Here is a 21,414-nt window from a genome sequence, read left to right as displayed (position 1 = left end):
AGGTATGGAGAAATGATCGCATAAATCTCTCAAAATGGGAGACATAGCATGAATGTTTAAACAAAGTTCATCTTGCAACAGATAAATAATTTTCCTCCCTTTGCAAGGCTTACTCTATAAATACATCATACCTTGGTTCTTTTTATTAAAAGTTATCTTACTCACAATGTATCATAGTATATACATTTTTGGATGTAAAGTTGTACCAAAAATTTTGTGAAAAGGAGTTCTGGTCTCTTGAAATAATGTTATAAGCATAAATTGCAAATGTGTATTTAAAAGCAAAACATACTGGTCATAACTTGGCTCTCATTTACATTTAACATATTGATATGTTTACACATTCACCGTATTCATAACCCAAAGAAAATCCCTGGTTAAAAATATAAACATGGACACTTTTGCTCACAATGTAACTATAATCATATGCCCTATGCTGTCTAGGAGAACCATATACATTTTTTGTGCTACACCCACATAAAGACTCCATACACTCAGTAAAAAAGATTTTGGCGCCCCTAAAGTGGTACGCAATCTTAAATGAAAGTTAAAAGAACTTTAATTTATGTCCATTTGTTATTGTTTTGTGAATGTCTGGGAAAGGTCAACTATAAGTCCACCTTTTCACGTGAAGATTACACACATAGTAAATAATGCTTATGAAATAATGACACAATCAAACTTATTGTTTAGGCTCTTGAATGTGATGCAATGATCACTCATTTGCAAAGAAGGTATACATCCCAACAAAGTTAAAACAAAAGAATCATCACAAGTGAATGGAAGCAGTAACAAGGGATAGTTGACTACACTGCTCATTTCACAAAATCCAATTCCATGTGTATAATATTAAGTATAAATTGCAAATGTGTATTTAAAAGCAAAACCTATTGCTCATAACTTAGGCAATCATTTACATTTAACATATTGAAAATGTTAGTGCATCCACCCTATTCATAACCCCAAAAAAATCGCTAGTTAAAAACATAAAGATGGACAACTTTCATTAACAATGTAACTATAATCATGTTCCCTATGCTACCCTAGGAGAACCATATATAGTTTCTATGCTACACCCATAAAGACTCCATACACTAAATAAAAAAGATTTTGGTGCCCCCAAACTAGTACTCAATCTTAAATGAAAGTTAAAAGAGCCTTAGTTTATGTCCATTTGTTTTGTGAATGTCTGGGAAAGGTCAACTACAAGTCCACCTTTTCAAATGAAGATTACATACATAGTAAATAATGCTTATGACAAGAATGACACGATCAAACTTTTCGTTTAGACTCTTGAATGTGGCCGACACTCTTGAGCTCCTATCATTTCAACAGATGCTTAAGAATGAACATGATTGAAAACTTCTACATGACAATGCTTTTACACCATTGGGAATGTATAGAAAAAACTAGAAGCTTGGTATTTTCTATTACCATTTATGCATATGCTTACTCCTCTTGTGCTTTCCTTCCCCAAGCCTCTCTTTAACCTTTTCCAACTAGTGCCCTTTTTTTCCTTCTTGCTCCTTGCAACCCCCCCTTCCCCCTTTTCTCCTTTCCTCCTTTCCTTGGCTTCCTCACCTCCCCTATGTCATGTCATCCAACACCCATCCTCATTACCTTTGATCCTTCTCTAGTCCATCCTAGGATCCCTTGCATATGCACTCTAAGGTTTTCACAGGCAATCTTGGCAAGGCATTGGCCTTGAGAAAACTCTTGTGAGTAGTTGCTATTGTGCTTGCTTCCTTCAAGGTTTCCTTATTTTTGCCAAATTTATCAAGCAGAATAGCTAACATTGGATACCACATACAAATTCGATACATTTGATGTGATCTAAATTTGGCAAACCACATCTTGCAAATGCTCATGGATTACAAATTTCAATAGTTCACTTTGTATAGAAAAAAAAGTCCACAATTAAATATCACACAACACCAAGTTCATGATGACTAGTCTTCGCAAGACTAAAAGAATCCCATTTATTTGTAACATGAAACTTTACCATTAAAACTTGGCACACTTAAACTCCTTCCACTTCTTCACGCCTTTTAATGACTTTGTTTTTGAGTGAGATGTCGTAGTAATGTCTTGAGAGATCATTACTTTTTGGAGACATGCATTTTAATCATGTTTTTGGATAGCATACATGGATCCATCTTCTCATCTTATCCACACAAATTTTTACTCCCTTTCTCAAACGATAGCAAAAGGGTTTTTGTGAAGGTTGCTGTGAAAGCCAAACAATATTAAGGGTGAGAAAAACAGAAACCTGGGAATCTTTTCATAGAAGACCAAGAAGCTTTAATCTTCATAACCATCAGTTCCTATGGTCGGTAAGCCTAGATGCATCCATTGATAGAGACCATCTTTCAGATGATATATGTTCGTAAATCCAGCTTCTTGGAGCTCATATATTGCCTTCAAAGATCTACAAACATGATCAAGAAAGCATCACCACTACATTGTATATTTGCATTCATTTGTGAGTTCTTACATGAGAAACAGGTTTTTACTACAAATAAAATACACTCAGGAGAAAACAAGTGAACTCAAAGAGTTCCAAGATTTTAGAAACCACCAAATATTCAAGGAAGCGCAAACAATTCAACCACCATATTAAGCTTACAATCTAACGTGATATTGAAATTGAACTTTCAACCCAATATCGTCACACATTTTCAGCAACCCTTACAACTCCAAAGTTATTTGCGTCTTTCATATCAAAAAGGATAAATGACCCAATGTTGAGAGCTGAAATAGAAGCAATGGGATTGGTGCTGGAGAGTGTTGTCCTGACTCACCCTTTGCTCATGTTTTACAGGCAGACAAATTGCAGCACTTCATGCAAACAAAACCTTGTGCAGAACTGGTAGAGACAGAATATCATTCAGGATATGCAAAGAGAGCTATGTGAGAGGGATATGACGTGTCATAGAATAACCACTCTCTCCAATATATCCGCCCCCCCCACCCCCCCAAAAAAGAAAAGAAAAGAAAAGAGAGTGAACTTCTGTTAACTATGACCCAACTACATAATACCACAATAAACTCATGTGAAAACCTCATACAAAATCATGCAGAAAAGAATTGAGGCTGGTGTAACCAAGCCAGAAGTGGGAATGCCATGAAGGCCCTGTGGCAGTCCATTCGAATAATAAAATGGGTTCCCACTCTCTCATGAAAGCAGCTCTCCCCCGGCCACAGCAGCACATGAAGAGTGCTGAATCCTGTTCCAAGTGGCCATGAGGGTGTGAATAATGTCCTACTAGATAACATAACTTGTAACTCTCTCTGATATCACACCAAACAGGTACAAACTAAAATCTGCCCTAAAGTCTACAGGGAACTGCAGATAAGGGAACCACAATATATGTGCCCCCAAAGAAGACTGAAGATACAAGAAGCGTTTCAAAACCTCAGCCAAGGCTAGGCTGGAAATTGAACTGCCACTGCTGCTCACTCCTCTTCTTTGCACCTTGGATATCTTTGATGGAACATGGAGTGTTCCTCATAAGAGGATTGCGGAATTAAGCTGCATTCTTCATGTAGGTCATTCCTCCCTTCCATGTGGCCAAGAATTCCTAAGGGTGACCTGCAGTAAGGTTGGCGTGACTTGCTTAACTGTGCTCATTTTCATAGCCATTCAGACTACTGCAATTTCAACAACTACCTCTCTCCATTGCAATCTTTATTCCTCCTTAATAACAATGGACCAAAAATGTCCTATCCTATGACTTGACCTGTGCCATATTGCTACACCTATTCTAACACCCTCTTTCCTTGGCCTGATTATGGGCCCAATTGTATTTGCTCTTTGGAATAAGCTTTCATGAACATGTCAGAAATGTTCTTTGCAATAGTGTAGTTAGGCTAGCTCAACCTGTTTGTCCTGATTCGTCTCCTGGAAGCAATGGTACTGAAACTTGACCGAGCATCGATTGGTTGCATTTGAAAGAAAACTGAGATGGAGCCCTTGTAGTCTGAAGTGCCCTTTACACAAATACCAGTAGGATAGATGCACACACAAATGTGAACAACGGAAACTCCAACACTGGTTAGAATGAAAGCATACAAATGAATGTGAAGCAAGACATTGCAAACACACAATGAACCTCACATATAGAAAACCCTAGTTGAGGAGGTGAGGGGGGAGAAGCTTTAGGGTGGCTTCTCACAAAAGATAGGGCTTTATCCTCATCTTATGTGGCACACTTATACAATGTGCCCAACCAAAATGCACCAAAAACATATCATAGATGCAAGGCCTGCATTTGATTGGCTGCCCTAGAGTGAAAGACATGGTGAGTGCATGTCTGTTTGGCAAAGCCACATGAGATAGACCATTGGATAACTGCCATGTAGCACTCATCTCCTTCATATACGTAGGATCTTGCCACATCTTATGGCCCCTAAAAAATCTCTAATCTTTGTCCATGACGTAACATCATGGATGTGCTAAATTAGGACTTAACATTTTACCAAATGACCCCAAGACTCCTTAATTCAACACTTTTGCCAACACTCCCAATAATGGAGGATGAGGCTTCACAACCATGTCAAATTGGAAAACTTCTCTTGCTTAATCATGGCAAGAGGTTTGGTGTCACAATTTAGTACTTCTCTCAAGAAATAAAGTATAATCTTTATTAGAATTGACTTCCGTCAAAGAATGTTGACTTTGATTAACTAAGAATACTTTTGCTTTGCATTGGTAAAAGAGAATTGTGGGGACACCCACAAGGGACTAGGATTAGTCCAAGAACTAGGAATGCATGCATTTCGCTAACCTTTAATGAGTTTGTGTAGGCACCAAAAGCACCAGATTTAAAAAGAAAGCCTAAAAAGCTAGGCTTTTTTGTAAAAGTAGCTTTTAGAAAGTAGGCCCTACCTTTTTGCTAGGCCTAGTCTATAAAAGAAAGGCCCCAGGCCTCCTAGATTCATTCAAGAGTTGTACTCAGCTTCATGCTCTTTTCAGAGCCAGTTGTACAAAGTATTATTCTATTACAATAAACACCTTCGGGGGGGTCCAGCCCTTATTTCTCGGCCCTAGTGTTGTGCGTGCTGCATCTCCTTCTCTCCCTCTGTTCTATCACGAAGAATCTTTGAGATAAGTGCTGCAATTCTGATTTTCAGATTTCAGTTTGTGTTCTCCAGTTTCTATCGCGAAGTTCTTGTGAAATATTTTGCGTGGAAGTAGCAATCTTTGTTCTTTCTCTCCCTCTCTCAGTTCGTTTTGATTCCCAGAGGAAATTTGCTACTACTCATCGTCAGATGAAGCTATTAGATGCTGTTTTTCCCTATTATCTATGAAATTCGAGATCTAGTCTTGGCAACTATCTGCTGCCGCAAATCGAAGATCCAGGTGCGTTTCTACCAGCAGTGATTCGTTTTTGGGGTTTCAAAGCTGAATACAGTTCGTTTTAGGGTTTTGGGTCCAGTTTCAATGGTATCAGAGCATAGGATTTTCACTTTCCTTAATGGAAACGGTCCAAGGCTAGCACACAGCTGTGAATCAAGGTGATGCACACCTGTTTTTTAATCAATTCAAGTGCTGGAGAGTGAGGCGCACCAATTGTGACCTGATTCTTGCTCGAGAGGCGATCCTGTTTGTGAGCTAATACACATCCAGGAAGGTAGGGTACTCCTATTTGGAGGCTAGGAGCTGAGGCACATCTTTCAAGAGGCACAAATTCGTCTTGGCCAGAGACCTCTCTTCTCTCTCTATCGCCCTATCTCTTGGGCTGTTTTCTTCTCTATGTGATCTATCAAGTGGGAAAGGCCTTCATCCTGTCGTCATCTTTGGTGACGTGCTTATAATCGCTTGCTCAGAATTCTCCCAGCAAAAAAAAAGCACTTGCTTTTCACAAAAAGCATCTACTTCTCCAAAAAAGCACCCGCTTTTTGTGCACACGTGGCCTTCTTTTCTCCAAAGCGGCGTAAAAAAGAGAGCCGTAAAAGCAACAAAAAGCAACAGTTGCTATTTCATTTTTCTCATCATGGACGCGGCCACTCAGCCCTCACAAGTACAAGCACCTAAGAAAGATTGCAAGATGAAGGGGAGAAGATTCCAGGATGAGGATTCCTATCAATTGGCAAAAGCAAGAAAGAACCACTTCTTAGTGAAAGCTTTTCATTGGACAAAGAGCTTTCAGAGCTATTATGAGAAATCTAAAGCTAAGTATTTCTTTCACGATTATGAAGTTTGATTTATCTTTATTTAAAGACCTGACCCTTGTCTCTGTAGGCCATCTTCTCCCGATCGTATTGATGCCCTCTGGGCCCTGCTATGTGCCATGTAGCTTTAGTTAATGGCACTTAGGTCACCTAGTACTTTTAGTGTCTAATGACACCTAGTACTAGTGGTACCACTAGGACACTAGGTCCTAGGGTTCTCTTTTATAGTACTTTGTACTTTCATTTTCATTCTTCTAGTTGATGTGATAGCTTCCACTTCTTGCTCCACTCTTGTGCATCCTTTTGCTTCCGTGAGCCTACAATGGTATCAAAGCACTTCCTTCCCGAACCTACTCCCTACTCCTAGCTTCTTGCTTCCAGCTCCAGCTCCAGCTCCCACACTTCAGCTCCAACGTCAAGGTCAGCTACCAGACGTCTCACACAACTCCGGCGCGACCATAGGACTTGCTGTCTGTACGATACTGTACAGTCCCCATACAATCGTACAGATTTCCATACAGCGCATCAGCTGTTTTAAAAAAATGGATTTTGTCCGTACAGTTCCATACGACCGTCTGTACAGTCTGTACTTCTGCGTCAAATTTGACCGTACAGTTCCATCTGTACTGTTTTGTACTTGCAGGCTCAGCTATGCATTCAGCCATTGTTTGGCTTCGATTTTGGGAGCAGACATTGCAGTAAATCTGCAATTTTTGGTAACATTTGGGGCTTTTCATTCAGGCTACAATTTTGCAGGTAGATTGTAGATTTGTAGACAATTTGGGGCTTTCCTGAATTTGCCTCATTTTTGGCTCAGTTTTGCTCTACAAATTGGGGCTTTTGGGTCTAGTGCAGGCAGATTGCACAATACTTTCAGATTTGCAGTGAATTTGGCAAGAAATTGCAGGCCATTTGATCACATTTGCAAATTACAGCTTATTTTGGGGCTTTTCCAGATTTGGACAGCAAGTCCTATTTTTTGCAGTTGCAAGCCTTGAGGCTATCTTTTGGGTCACTTTGACAGTGCTTTTTGACTTGTGCCATTTGCAATGACTGGCAACAATCATGATTTATTTGGCATTCTTCATGAAGATGATAAGTTGGATGGCACCAACTATCCGATGTGGTCCTATCTCATGAAACATATTCTTGTTACAAGGCATTTTTGGAACATTGTTTCTAGGGTTGATCTAAGGCCAGCCAATGCTACAGTGGCTGCCCCTACTGCTGGTCCCTCTGCAGAGGGTACTCCTCCTGATGCTTTATCCTCTCGCACCCCCGTTGCTGCTCCTCCAACTCAGGAACAAACAAGATGGGATGCAAGAGATGCAAATGCACATTCCTATATTACTTTATCATGCAAGAGAAAAATTATTCCACACATCCGATCATGAAGGACAGCAAAGGATGCTTGGGACAAATTTGCTTCTCTTTATCAGATTCGCAATGAGGCACATGTTGCATATTTAAGAAGGCAATTGCAGGAAGTTAGCATGAATGAAGGTGACTCTATGGATGCATACTTGACAAAGGTCAAGGACCTCATGGAACAACTTGCCAATATTGATGAGGTGGTGCCAAATTCTCAACTTGTCAGTACCACATTGAATGGGCTGCTAGATACATATCAAGGGTTTGCTACAACCCTTCGACTAGTGGCCATGGGTAATCCAGACCACTACTCCTTTGGTCAGTTAGTCACTTTGCTTTTGCAAGAAGAGCAAAGTCGTTGTGCTAATAGGCAAGCTACTATTCATGGTCATGCATTTGCTTCATAACAGACATGAAAAGGCAAGGCTTCCAAGCCTATGGGCAAGCCTAAATATGCGCCTAACAGTGGCAATTCCTCCAATACATCTCAAAATACAGCAGATAAGTCAAAGAAGAAAAGATGCAACTATTGTCGCAAGCCAGAGCATGAAATTTCAGAATGCAGGAAGCGCATTGCTTCGGAGAAAAAGAAAGCAGGATTGACAATCAATGCCTCACATGCAACTGAAACCCATGAGCCAGCAGATGCCTCACATGCACATGCTCTCCAGGATAATTGGGCATGGGCTGTCCATTGCTCTTTTGATCCCTCCAAAGTTGATGCATTCTTTACTACTAATGATGCTTAGTCTTGGTATTTTGATAGTGGTGCTTCCAAGCACGTCACCTCTTGTAGACAGTTGTTTCATTCCTTAGCTAATACACCTCGAGGGGGGACTATCACATGTGCTAATAATGCTTCCTATGCTGTAAAAGGAATTGGAGATGTGCAGCTCACATCCATTTCAAGCCATCCTGTCACTTTGACAAATGTTCTTTTTGTGCCTAGAATTGAAGTCAACTTGATTTCAATTTCAGCAATTGCCACTTCAGGTTTTAGAGTGATATTTGATGGATACAGATGCTTAGTATATGATCTTCGTGATGACAATGCCATAGTTCTCACTGGCACTTTGAAAAAGGGGCTTTATCACCTTGATTATCACTCAGCTGCACTTTCTATTGAAGCATTTGCTATTTCAGATTCACAGCTTGCTGAAACTCATCTTTGGCATGAGAGAATGGGTCATCTCAATTATAGAGCTCTTGCCAAGTTACATTCACAGGGCATGGCAAATGATGTACCTCAAACTCACACAGTTTCCAAACATGTGTGTGAGGGTTGTCTTTTGGGTAAGATGCATCGGTTTCCTTTTCAAAAGAATTGTCCAAAATTCTCACAAAGGAAATTGCAGCTAGTGCACAGTGATGTCTGTGGCCCAATGAGGACATATGCCATCGGGGGGTACAAATATTTCATGACTCTAATTGATGACTTCACAAGATATTACTGGGTATATGCTTTAAAAGCCAATTTGAAGTGTTTTCATGCTTTCAGAGGTGGCTGAATACGGTTAAGAATGAATCAAGATGCAAGCTTGTCACCCTCAACACAAATAGGGGGGGAGAGTATATGTCAAAGAAGTTTGATGCATTTTTGGCTTCACGGGACATTGTTCACTCATGCACTACTCCTTACACTCCTTAGCATAATCCTGTTCCCAAAAGAAAGAACATGTCCGCTATGGAGATGGCCAGATGCATGCTTATGGCCAAGTCCTTGCCCAATAAATTTTGGCTTGATGCAATGATGTGTGCCAACTATGTGCTGATTTTATATGTGGATGACATGCTGATCACGAGCCCTGATACTCAGCATATTGCAGATTTCAAGGCTGATTTGCAGCAATCTTTTATAATGTCAGATATGGGACAGCTACACTATTATTTGGGCATTCAGTTTGCTCATGTTGAGGGGGGTATCATGATGTCACAGTCCAAGTATATTGGACAACTCCTTGATCATTTTCAGTTTGAGGATTGCAAGCCAATCTCTACTCCAGTGGACCCTGGCTTCAACTTTTCAGCTCATGATGGGAGCCCACCATGTGATATCACTCTTTACCAGCACGCTGTTGGATGTCTCATTTACTTATGCCACACCATACCTGACTTACAGTATGCAGTATCCCAGCTCAGAATGTTCATGCACATGCCCAGTTCAGAGCATTGGCAGGCAGTGAAGAGAGTCTTCAGATATCTCAGAGGCACTCAGGATTTAGTCCTCTTCTATGGTGATCAGGGTTCACTTACCATGCATGCTTACACGGATAGTGATTGGGCAGGTTGTTCCGACACCAGAGTGTCACATACCAGCAATTGTTTTTTGCTTGGCAGTTCATGTATCTCTTGGCTCAGAAGAAGCAACCAACAGTTGCCACATCCAGCTGTGAGACTGAGTACAGGGCAGACTTCACCGCTACAATAGAGTGTGTCTAGCTTCGATAGTTACTTACAGATCTTGGTATTCGCCAGACATCCTCCATTATGGTCTACACTGATAGCTAGAGTGCTTTGGCCATTGTGCGTAATCCAGTGTTTCATGCGCGTACCAAGCACATTGAAGTTCACTATCATTATGTTCGAGAGCGGTTGTCAGCAGGAGACATAGAGTTGTCCTACCTTCCCACAGAGTACAACATAGCAGATATGTTTACAAAGGCACTTCCTCGTCCCAAGTTCAAAGTCTTTCGACAGGCTTTACACTTGGTTCCCTTTGACGTTTCCAGAATACTTCAGCCCATACCATGGAGGGGGGTTTGTAGGCCATCTTCTCCCGGTCGTATTGATGCCCTCTGCGCCCTAGTATGTGCCATGTAGCTTTCGTTATTGGCACTTAGGTCACCAAGTACTTTTAGTGTCTTATGACACCTAGTCCTAGTGGTACCACTAGGACACTAGGTCCTAGGGTTCTCTTTTATAGTACTTTGTACTTTCATTTTCATTCTTCTAGTTGATGTGACGGCTTCCACTTCTTGCTCCACTCTTGTGCATCCTTTTGCTCCCGTGAGCCTACATTATCTTACAAGGAAAGAAGTGTGTTGTTTCCTTAATTGTTTCAAGAATCAAAAGCCAAACACACAAGATTGCTTATACATACATATGTGGTCCTAAAGTATTCCTTGATTGGACAAGCTAGTTATTCCGAGTTATATTTCAGTTTTAAAGGATTCCAAGTTATTGTACACGAGTGATATAGTCTCTATTATGGAACCAGTTTTTTGTGACCTATGTGGTCAAGGCTATGGACTATTTGTTTGGTCTACCAAGACAAAAGAATAAGTACTTCAAGTTTCAAGTTATATTATCTCAGTTCCAGAGCAGTTTTAGTATGATACTCAGTTTTGTTGTTTTCTTGTTATGGAATATCAGCCCTCAATATGGCAGCATTTTATGGTCATTATTGACCCACAGGATTCTATTATTCAATAGTTTCCAATGGGATTTGTTTTATACAAGAACTCTTATGGTTTCTCCTGGATTACTATGGCCAAAAGGACACTTCAGTTAAAAAGATTTGAGTGGATTCTCAAAGAAAGAGGATATGGAAAGATTTCAAGAAATAGTTTTATTAAGGCTATGTTGATAAAGTTTGCCTTACGAGGATCTAATCCTTGTATGGCAATACAAAGAGAAAAGTGGACTGTTTTCTTGAATTTTTTTGAGGAAGAAACCTCTCATGAATGAGAAGCCAAGATATGCCCAAATATTGGCCATGTGATTTATGGCTTCCTTTTTATTCGGATTTAAGATGGAGTTACAACCAAAGAAGCTAAGGGGAATACAGAGCCCTTGGAAGAAGCAATCATTTCAGAACTATCTCTAGTCTGGCTCATGAAAGTCGAAGAAGCAATCAACTCCAAGTGAAAGGGGCATGGATTTTCCAAGAAAGGACATATAAGTACTAGATGGGAAACTTTTCTGAGTGTATCTATAGACATGTTTCTTCTTAGAAATAGAGATGTCAAGAGCTTTGTCATTCCAAGGAATTCGGACCAAGAATATTGATATGATCGAGAATGGCACCACATCAAAAGGACTCAGGTGGGTTGATCATAGCAAAAGGATTATTGCATAGCAGTGGCATGGAAAATTCCTGGAAGGAATAATCCATCCCAGAATCAGAAAGAAGGGCCTATGGCTGCCAGTGCTCTTAAAGAGCAGGAAACACCAAGAAAAAGGAGGGCCTATGGCTGCCCAGTGCTTTTAAAGAGCAAGAAATGCCAAGAAAAAGAAGGGCCTATGGCTGCCCAATGCTCTTAAAGAGCAAGAAATGCCAAAGAAAAGTAAGAATCTCCGTGCAGAAAGCAAGTGTTTTAGATGCAAAAAGAGGGGCGTGTGGCTGCCTAGTACCCTCGAAAGCCCTCGGCCAAAAGGAGCAGAGAATGCCACAAGACTGATCCAAGTCAATGATCAAAAGTTACCAGATGCCAAGATCCACTTTAGGTGGAAGAGATGGAGGAGGCCCTCCAACAAGAACACACTGTGTACCACACAAAGAAGAAAAGCACCCAAAGGCAAGCTTATCTATGGGTATCTTGCCCAGTACTAGAACTATTAAGCAATTGATGCCAAGAGAGGAGGTATCCCCAAGTTGTATAGCTATATCAAGAAGCTTTTCAGTTGAGGAAAACTGATTAGAAGGCGAGGGGATGTCACCAATTGGTATCTCTCCCAAGAAATAAAGACGAATCTTTATCAGATTGATATGGTCAAAGAAAATTAACTTTGGTTCGCTAGAATATTTACTTTTTCTTTGCATGGTAAAAGAGAACTGCGGGGATGCCCACAAGGGACTAGGATTAGTCCAAGAACTAGGAATGCATGCATTTCGCTAGCTTCTAATGGGTTAAAGTGTTGGAACTTGTTTGTGCAATGTGTAGGACCTAAGAGACTACAAAAAGAACCCACGAGTGGGGAGAAATACACAAAAAGCACGTCCCACGAGGCCTAAAAGCATGGACAAGTGGGGCACCTCTTTAAAAGGAGGGCCCACGAGATAAAAAAGGCACCAAAATCACCAGATTTAAAAAGAACGCCTAAAAAGCTTGGGTTTTTTTTGTAAAAGTAGCTTTTAGAAAGTAGGCCCTAGCTTTTTTTTTCCCCCCCAAAAAAGAGACTTCTATTAAGTAAGAAAGAAATCCGCTAGAGCAAGCTCTGTGCGGAAATACACCATGCTAGGCATGTAATAAAAACACCTCAGAGAAATGAGGTAGAAAGAAACCAAAGCTGAGGCTGAAAATGCCATCTCAACCCTGTAGAAGTCTCAGCAAAGAAGGGAGAATCTCTCCAATCTCTGAGAAAAGTAACTCTCCTGGAGGAGGCTGCTCGAGATGATCCTTGCATGGTCGCCCAAATGGCCATCAGAGTATGTATCGTATATGTCCAAGTACTGGCCAAGATCTGAGAAGGGTAAACCTGAGAACCCTCCAAAGCCTCAGTGCATCTGGCTCTCCAAATGTGCCATGCTGCAATGCTAGCTAGGATCTCCCATGGAGAGTCGTGAGCAGCCCTGAAAAGAGTGGCCGGAACATCCTCTAGAGAGCACGACTCCACAAGGTGTCGTCGGATGTGAAGAGCACAAGAAGAGTCGAGTCTCTTAAAAAATACCTGGGGCCCTGAAAGTGTAAGCCAAGCCACTGATCCCTAGGTCATATAGAAAGGTAGGCGAACAAAAGTGCTGAAAAGTCTTGCAATCCCCTTCCATATGATTCTCACCTGTCTGCAATCCCATAGGCAGTGTTGTATTGTCTCCAAAGCAAAAAGGCAGCGAGGGCAAGAAGGGTCACAGCTCCAAACTTGGATCTCCAATGGTTCACTGCTATCCCACCATGAATAGAAAGCCAAAAGAAGAGAGTGATTTTTCTATTCCGGTGGGATTTCCAGAGCCTCTGCCCAAAAATTCTCTGCAAGTCAGCAGAAATCTGAAAGTTCTCCCAATGAGGAGCTCTGGTAGGCTTCCAACCCCTAGAGCTGAGCTGGAATTTCCTGGCATTACTGACCGTGTACAAAAGAAGGGGATGCCCTTCTCTCGATGCCCTTCATCTATCCATTCCCATTCCCCAGGGTCCCACTGCAAAAACTTAATTGGGACACCTCCATAGAGCCACAGCCTCCATGAGCCAAGGGCGAGGAGAAGCGGGGGTCAAGATCCAAGTACCACTGTGAAAGAGAGCCATGCTCCATGAAGCCCACTATCTTGACTGGCTGAAACGGTACCTCCAACAAGATATCGTCTGTGGATCTGGACAGCCTGCCCCCTGAAGAAACATCAAATGCTAAGGCATCCTCATGTGGGTCAAGAAAAGCAATCACTTGTAAAGGAACTCCCAATCTGGAAAATGCCCCCATCCAGGTGGAGCAAGTAATAGGCATGTCATCTGTGTCCACCCAATCCAAGGGCAAGGCTGCATCAATCTGTTGGACTCTCCCTCCACTCCCTATGAGGTTAAGAACCATATGGGCCCGTTGGTCTGCAAGAAGCTTCCTGACGGCTTTCCATGCTCCCACTATAGATGCAAGGCCCCTCTCCCATCTTGGCCACTGCATGTAAGGAGAAGCTCCAAAAGGTCTGCCAAGCTCATCCAAAATCCTATCATTCCACATGATAGGCTGCCTTTCAATCTCTTCACGGGTGGATGGGGGAATCCTGCGAAGAGTACTCCTGAAGCTGGCCCATGCTTTCAGGATAGCAACCATAAGAGGGGAAAAGGGAGACCTGAGGTGGGTTGTGGTGAAAACCCATCTAGTACTGTGTGTCCAATCCTCTCCTGAAGTGGGCGTGCGAGACTGTATGCATCTGATAAAAAAACCCTTCCAAGGCTCTTGTCCTGGCATAAGCCCTCTCACAACGAACTTGCAGAGTAAAGCTCTGCACTGTAGATCTGGGTCAATGATATTCAAACCCCCTTCTCTTGTAGGAAGAATCAAGGTCTCCCAAGCCACCCTGGCTGTAACATCAGTTGTGCCATCTAGACCACTCCATAAAAAGTTTTGTACAGGCCTCTTAAGCTGAGTGATACAATCCCTAGAGTGGCACCAACAAGAGCATACAAACCATGCTGTGGCTAGAAGAACCTGGTTAACCACCACCACCCTGGAGGCCAAGTCAAGTTTGGCTGAGCTCCAGAAAAGGAGCTTTCTTCTGATGCTTTCCAACACCGGAGCAAACTGTTGTGAGGGAGAGATGCCCACCCCAACCTGGCAGCCCAAATATCTGACGGAGAAGCCCCTCTGTACCCAAGTGAAGCCAATATCATTACCCCAATCCGGGGTGTCACCCTCGCAAATCCAAAAACCACTGGATTTATGCCAATTAATGTGTGCACCTATAGCCGTGCAAAACAAATCCAAGGCTGCTGTCCGGAAGGAAGTGAGTGTCCTGGGGGAGGCATCCAAAAAAACAGCCGTGTCATCTGCCAACTCACTATTCAGGAGCTCTTCTTCCCGGCAGATAGGAAGCCTCAGCCCATATATATCAGCTTGAGATCTAATGTAGATACTCATAGCTTCTGCCACAAACAGAAAAACAAACGGGGCAAGAGGACATCCCTGGCAACCTATAGACTCTAAGCTCCTGCGAGCCCCCCTCCCTCCCTCCCGCAGCCTCTACCTCCCTACCCTCCTTCGCCTCTCTCCCTCGCCCTCGCCCCCCTCGCTCTCACCTTACCCCCCTTGCCCTCGCCGCACACCCCCGCCTCAGCCTGCCTCCACGCCCTCACCCCCTCTCCCCTTCGCCCCTCGACCCTCGCCTCACCTCTCGCCTCGCCCCTCGCCTTTACCCCCCCGCCCCTCGCCTCGCCCCTCTGCCCGCCCCCTGCCTCGCCCCTCCACCTCACCTCGCCCCTCGCTACGCCCCCGCCCCTCGCCTCGCTCTCCGCCCGCCCGCTCGCCCCTCGCCCCTCCGCCCTTCCGCCCCGCCCCCTCGCCTTCACCCCCCCGCCCTCCGCCCTCGCCCTTCACCCCCCTCCGCCCCCCGACCTCCGCCCCTGCCCCTCGCCCTCGCCCCTCCCCCTCCGCCCCTCGCCCTCGCTTCCACCGCCGCCCCTCCCCCTCGCCTTCGACCTCTGCCTCCGCTCTCGCCTCCGCCTTCCGCCCTCCACCCCTTCCGCCTTTCGCCTCCGCCCTTGCCTTCGCCTCCACTTCCCCCACCCGCCTCGATTCGTCTCGCCTCACCCTTCTCCGTCACACCCAGGCTCCACCCCCTCGTCTATCTCCCCCCCTTTTTGGTGGCAGCCTCTTCTTCATCGGAGGTCTCGCAGTTTGTCTTGGCGGTATGGCGGCTCCCTGCCCGGAACCGGAGGCCCAGCCGGACCCTCCCTCTCCAGATGCCTACCGCGTTATCTTGACAGAGCAACAGTCGTCCCGGGTACAAGAGGTTGCCAATGACTTTGCCCTTACTTCCGTCTATGGCAGAGTCATTCGACACTCTCCCTCCAGATCAGCCATCAGGGACTGACTCTCATGCTAGAGAGGACAGCCACATCAAGGAGGTGGCCCTTATGGGAAGGGGCATCTTCTGGCTTAAACTCTCCACTGCGAAAGCTGCGAGCAACCTGATTGCTGGTTCCCCCACATCTGTGGATGGAAAGATCATCATGATAGTCCCTTGGTACCGTGGATTCAGCGCAGCGGATTTTGATGCTCATTTCCGCATACCTCGCCACCCAGTGACGCTAGTTTTTCTAGGCCTTGCGGCTGAGTTGCGGCCGATAGTCAGGGACCTGGGCTCCCACTTTGGCTGGGTAATGCATGACACTTTCGTCGACGCGGTTACTGCGGCAGGAGCCCCCCGAGTCCGTGTGGCTGTAGTAGACCCTGCGACTCTCCCTGCAGTGATTGAGATCGTGACAGATGAGCATTACTCAGAGCATGGTAGTCACAGGACAGCCAGGCCAGTGCCTGAGGTGTCACGGCTTTGGGCACCTGGCTACTATTTGTCCACGATTCTCCAGCTCCTCTCGGCCTCCCCTCCCCCGCCCCCCCCCCCTCTGCCCCCTCCCCCCCCCTCCGAGCAGCCACGTCAGGAGGAGCAGAGGCAGCCGAAGTCCGGTCCAGAGATGGCTGGCGGCTGGACCGAGGTCAGAAGGAAAAGAGGAAAGAATAAGAAGATTTCTGAAAAAGGCAAGGAGGCAGAGGTTACCCAACCTACAGCAGCGCCTCAGAGACCTGACAGGCAGCCGCCCCAGGGTCCTGGGAGAGCTTCTTCTTCGACTGTAGCCCACCCTCCGCAGCCTCAGGTCCCCCTCTCTTCCGCTCCCCAGCCCCCTTCCACTCAGCCCCAGCCCCTTCCCCAGTCGCACCCCCCTCTTCCCGACCCGCAGCACCAGCCCCCGCCTCTTCCTCTTCAGCCCCCTCCTCTTCCTCCTCAGCCCCAGTCCCAGTTTCAGCCCCACCCCCCCCCCCCCGCCCCTCTTAGCTCTCCTGCAGTGTCAGCTGCACCGACGGTTCCTCAGCCGCGGGCAGCCCCCACTCCCCCTCCTCCGCCCCCCCCGCTAGTCGCTTCCGTGGAGTCTGAGTTGCCTACCCCTCAGCCTCCTCCCCCTTCCCCACCCCAGGCAGGACACCCCGAGTCTACACCACCCCTAGAGCAGTCTTCCCTGTCTGCTAGCCCGACCCCCTCAGTTGCAGACTCTGGCGGGCCTCAGCTTCAGGAGAGAGAGCTTCCTCGCGACTTCTACAGATCTGGTCCCTGGGACTACTTGGATGTGGCTGACCTTGGGACCTTCCCTGCTTGTTTCGACATCAGTATCTTCCTGCTCCGTAAAGGGGCGGATGAGAAGATCGCAGCCTTGGCCCCGAGGGATGGCCCTAGCTTTGCTTTCACATTTCTCAGCGACGGCACCGAGACTTGGACAGACGACTCGGTCTGGGAGGCTCTCAGAGAGCAGACGCAGGCTCAGGTTTGCTCCTGGATAGGCCCATCGGCGGGTGGACAGCTTCTCGAGACTGAGTGGTCCAAGGGTGACGTGCGCCTGCGGTGGCGCTGCGCCGCCAAGCGCTTCAGATTGATTGTGATCCCTCAGGCCCCCTCTGTCGTGGCCCTTCCCCAGGATGTCAGAGCCTGGACTCCTCAGAAACTCCGAGCCTTCTACGGGATGACGACCTCAGAGATCTCGAGTTGGCTCGAGAAAGCGTTTGTCCATGGCACTAAAGGCCTCACGCCTTTGCTAAAAGTTTTGAAGAACGGGCAGGACGACCCCGCCTCCCCCTCCAAACCCTCTCAAAAGCGTCAGCGCCTCCATTCCAAAATGTCAGCTTCTTCATCGACATCAGCCGCGAGCATACAGTTGTTCGCAGCCTACCAGTCCTCATCATGAGCTTACACCTTGTCTCCTGGAACGTGAACGGGTTTCATTCTTCTGGCACCCGTGGTCCTAGGAAGCTCATCTTGAGACAGGAACTTCAGCCAGCAGTGATTGGTCGCTTGGATATACTTCTGCTCCAGGAGCATAAGCTTTCAGTGGCTCATTCCCGTAGCTACGGGAAGATCCTCCCTGGACGCTCTCACACTTATTGGGAGCCCTCGATTGGTGCACAGGGGAGGAGTGGCAGTGTCTGTACTTCCGTGTGTGAGTTGTTTGCCCAGGGAGTTTTTGGTCATGGTACGTTGATTCCAGGCCGTGCACTTTGGGTTGGCCTAGAGTTGGAGGGTTCCAAAATAGGAATCCTCAACATCTATGCTCCCATAGACCTCCAATGCAGAGCCACTTTCTGGAGGACACTCACAGGGATTCTCCCAGACATGGATTCCTGGATTGTTGGAGGTGACTTCAACAATCTGGAGACTTTGGAGGACCAGCAAGGCAGAGGACCAGAGTTTACAGGTATGGCACAGGCAGAGCAGTCCGCGTGGGACTCCTTTATCTTCGCGACAGGAGATAGGGATAGCTGGAGAGACCTGTCCTTCCGCCGTTGGCATGGGAGCTTGGACTTCTCGTGGGGCTTCCGCAGGGAAGGAGGCAGACTCCTAGAGAGACTGGATAGATTTTATGTCAGTGATTGGGCCATCAGCAGAGGTGGTGGACCTCCCAATGCCTATGGGATGTGAGAGCAATGGCGCATCGAATGAACGTGATGCATGAGGTGGGAGCGAATGTCATAGGCTGTCATTAGACAGCAAAAAACGAGTTCCAAGGTGGCTCTTGGATACTCTACGGGACAGCAAGCACGCTGAGCCCTTGGCTGCCCGCACCAGGGGCGGTAAAAAACAATTGAATGCCAATTTGCTTCATGTTGTTTTGATTGCTACAGCTTGCAATGAGGAACCCCCTTGTCATAAGGATGCATTTGATAGCAGAGAATAGATGGTTACCATGAAAGCTGAACATGATTCCATTCATTCAAATGGCACATGGGAGTTGTGTGACTTGCCAGCAGGCAAGCGTGCCATAGGCACTAAGTGGGTCTACAAATTGAAGCGGAAAGATGATGGCAGTGTTGACCGCTACAAAGCCCGCCTTGTTGTGAAAGGCTATACCCAGCAACATGGCATTGACTTGAGAAGCTTGTTCCTGTAACTGCCTGTTCAATAGCACAATCATGATGTGGCTGCAAATCAGGCTGAACATGGGCAACAGGAGGAGGCTGTGAGCTGCTAGAAGCATTTGGAGCCGGACCTTGTAAAGTACCATTTGAATCTGTGAAGGTTAGTATGGCATCAAATACATCAAAGGCTTCCATTGATGGCTGTTTTTTACAGTCCAGCCAAGATAAAGGGGCATGCTCAGCAAATACCACATCTCTACTGACAACTACCTTGCCTTTGCTAGGCTGAAACAACCTGTATCCTTTGCTCTGTGAGCTGTAACTACTGAAAATGCATTTGATGGCCTTATCATCAACCTTATGCCTTAGCTGCGAGGGTGGGCTGCGTCCGATTTGTGAACGCAGCCCCGTCAGCTGCAAAGCTGACCTCATGTATCTTGTTTTCGAAGTAATATAATCAGCACTGTTTTTTTGGCAAAGAGGACATCCCTGGCGGATGGATCTAGAAATCTGAAACCTGTCCCCTCTTACCCCCCCAATGAGCAACTGGCTATGGGCTGATCTGTAGAGAGAGGATACTCCTCTAATCCATGCATCTGAAAAACCAAAGCGAGATAGAGTACCCTCTAAAAAATCCCAGTCTACTCTATCGTAAGCTTTCTCAAAGTCCAAGAGTAGAATGGCCAATCTCTGGCGGCTCTGCATGGCCCATTCTGAGGCCTACCAAAATGAGAAAATATTATCAAAAATACTTCTGCCATGCACAAACCCTGTCTGCGTGTCATGAATCAAATCTGGAAGAAAAACATGTAGCCGTAGACTAATGGCTTTCGCCAGAATCTTGTAAAAAGTGCCCAGAAGAGTGATGGGTCTCCATTGAGACACAAGATTCCTATTACCCCCCTTTGGGATAAGATGAATGAGACCATCTGTAAGTGAGTCCGGCATCTCACCAGAGTCCCACACGCCCTGTAGGGCTGATGTGATGTGATCACCAATCTGCTCCCAAAAAGTAATAAAAAAGGAGGGGATAAGTCCATCTGAACCTGGGCACTTGCCCTTGTGAAGGGCAAGTAATGCAGTCTTGAATTCTGCATTGGTGAAAGGTGCATCCAGACAAACATACATCTCATCCTTCACCAATACAGGGATACACTGCCAAATAACCTCTCTGGCATCATCAATGGCCTGTGTGCCTGCATCTGCAGTAAGAAGGGATGCAAAAAAATCTGAAGCTACACGCATGACAGCATCAGGATCTGACTGTAACACCCCGTCTGAGTCAGCAAACTGCAAAACACTATCTCTACTATGTCTAGGCCCATGAGTAGAGAAAAAGTGTTTGTTGACCCTGCCACCCATCTGAATCCAAAAGGATTCCCGTGCATGAAAGGCATACTCTGCTCTCTGATCCAACAATGTCTGCAAATGAGCCCTTGCTGCAGCAAGGCGCTCCTGAATCCAAGCATCTGTGGGCCTCTTCTGCTCTTCCCTCTGAAGGGACGCTAACTGCTGGCGTATACCAATCTCACATCTGAGAATCTCACGTCTCCTAGAATCAACGACTGTATGATAATAGTCACTAATTCCGGATAAGGCTGCAGCTACCTGAGATGGAAGGATAGCTCCACCCTGTATGTGAGAAACCCAAATCTGTAAAATATCCTCCGTGAGGCTCTCCTCTGCATAAAAAGCATCCAGAATCCTGACACTGGCAGAGCATCCTCTCCGATGAGGCTCAAGAATCTGCAGCACCACTGGAAAATGATCTGAGGTGGAAACCCCAGTAGAAATGCATACATATCCTCCTCTGTCAAGTGCCCAATCGTCTACATAAAATCTGTCAATTCGTGTATGAATGGGCATGTGTATTCTCCTATTCGACCAAGAGTACAGGAGTGACTGTGGCATAATATGAAAGGCATCATCCAACCAAGTGTCTCTGCCACTGAACTGAAAGAGAGAGGCATCCCAGGCTGCCCTCTCCAAAGAATGAATTCCACCCTGTCTGCCTCCCTTTTTGTCTGAAGGCAACTCAACCATGTTGAAGTCGCCACCAATGATCCAAGAATCTGCAATGGGGGCCCAAGAGAGTAACTCCTTTCAAAAGGAGATCCGCTCCCCTCTATTGTTGGGAGCATAAAGATTGAGAAGACCAATCTTATGCCCTCCAATCAAAATAATGATCCATTGAGCTCTAGAAGGGGAGATAATACCAGGACCAGCAACCAAGGGGAGAATAGAAAGAGAGACCGAAATGCAAGTACCTCCCCTTGTGCCCATAGCAGGCGACCAGAAGGTATGTCCTGAAAGCAGTTTGCCAGCAGACTTAGAGCAATCATGGCATCCAGCTTGTGTTCCTGGATAAAAAAGATATCAATA

The 21,414-nt window shown here is 45.7% G+C and overlaps 1 protein-coding gene across 1 annotated transcript in view; it reads right to left on the bottom strand.

Moving 5' to 3' along the window:
- Positions 1-2,025: 2,025 nt before the first annotated feature.
- Positions 2,026-21,414, bottom strand: part of LOC147892738 (rhodanese-like domain-containing protein 14, chloroplastic) — a 91,483-nt gene continuing 72,094 nt past the window's right edge. The window contains exon 6 of the mRNA XM_087387687.1: positions 2,026-2,428. Within this exon, the coding sequence (XP_087243813.1) occupies positions 2,302-2,428 (127 nt within the window). The 3' untranslated portion in view covers positions 2,026-2,301. The remainder of the gene's footprint in view (positions 2,429-21,414) is intronic.

The sequence above is a fragment of the Dipteris shenzhenensis genome, chromosome 16 (assembly GCF_047967505.1).
Source record: "Dipteris shenzhenensis isolate YYH24624 ecotype China chromosome 16, Dip_SZ_1.0, whole genome shotgun sequence".
Taxonomy (NCBI): domain Eukaryota; kingdom Viridiplantae; phylum Streptophyta; class Polypodiopsida; order Gleicheniales; family Dipteridaceae; genus Dipteris; species Dipteris shenzhenensis.
This window is presented reverse-complemented; position numbering and strand designations above follow the sequence as displayed.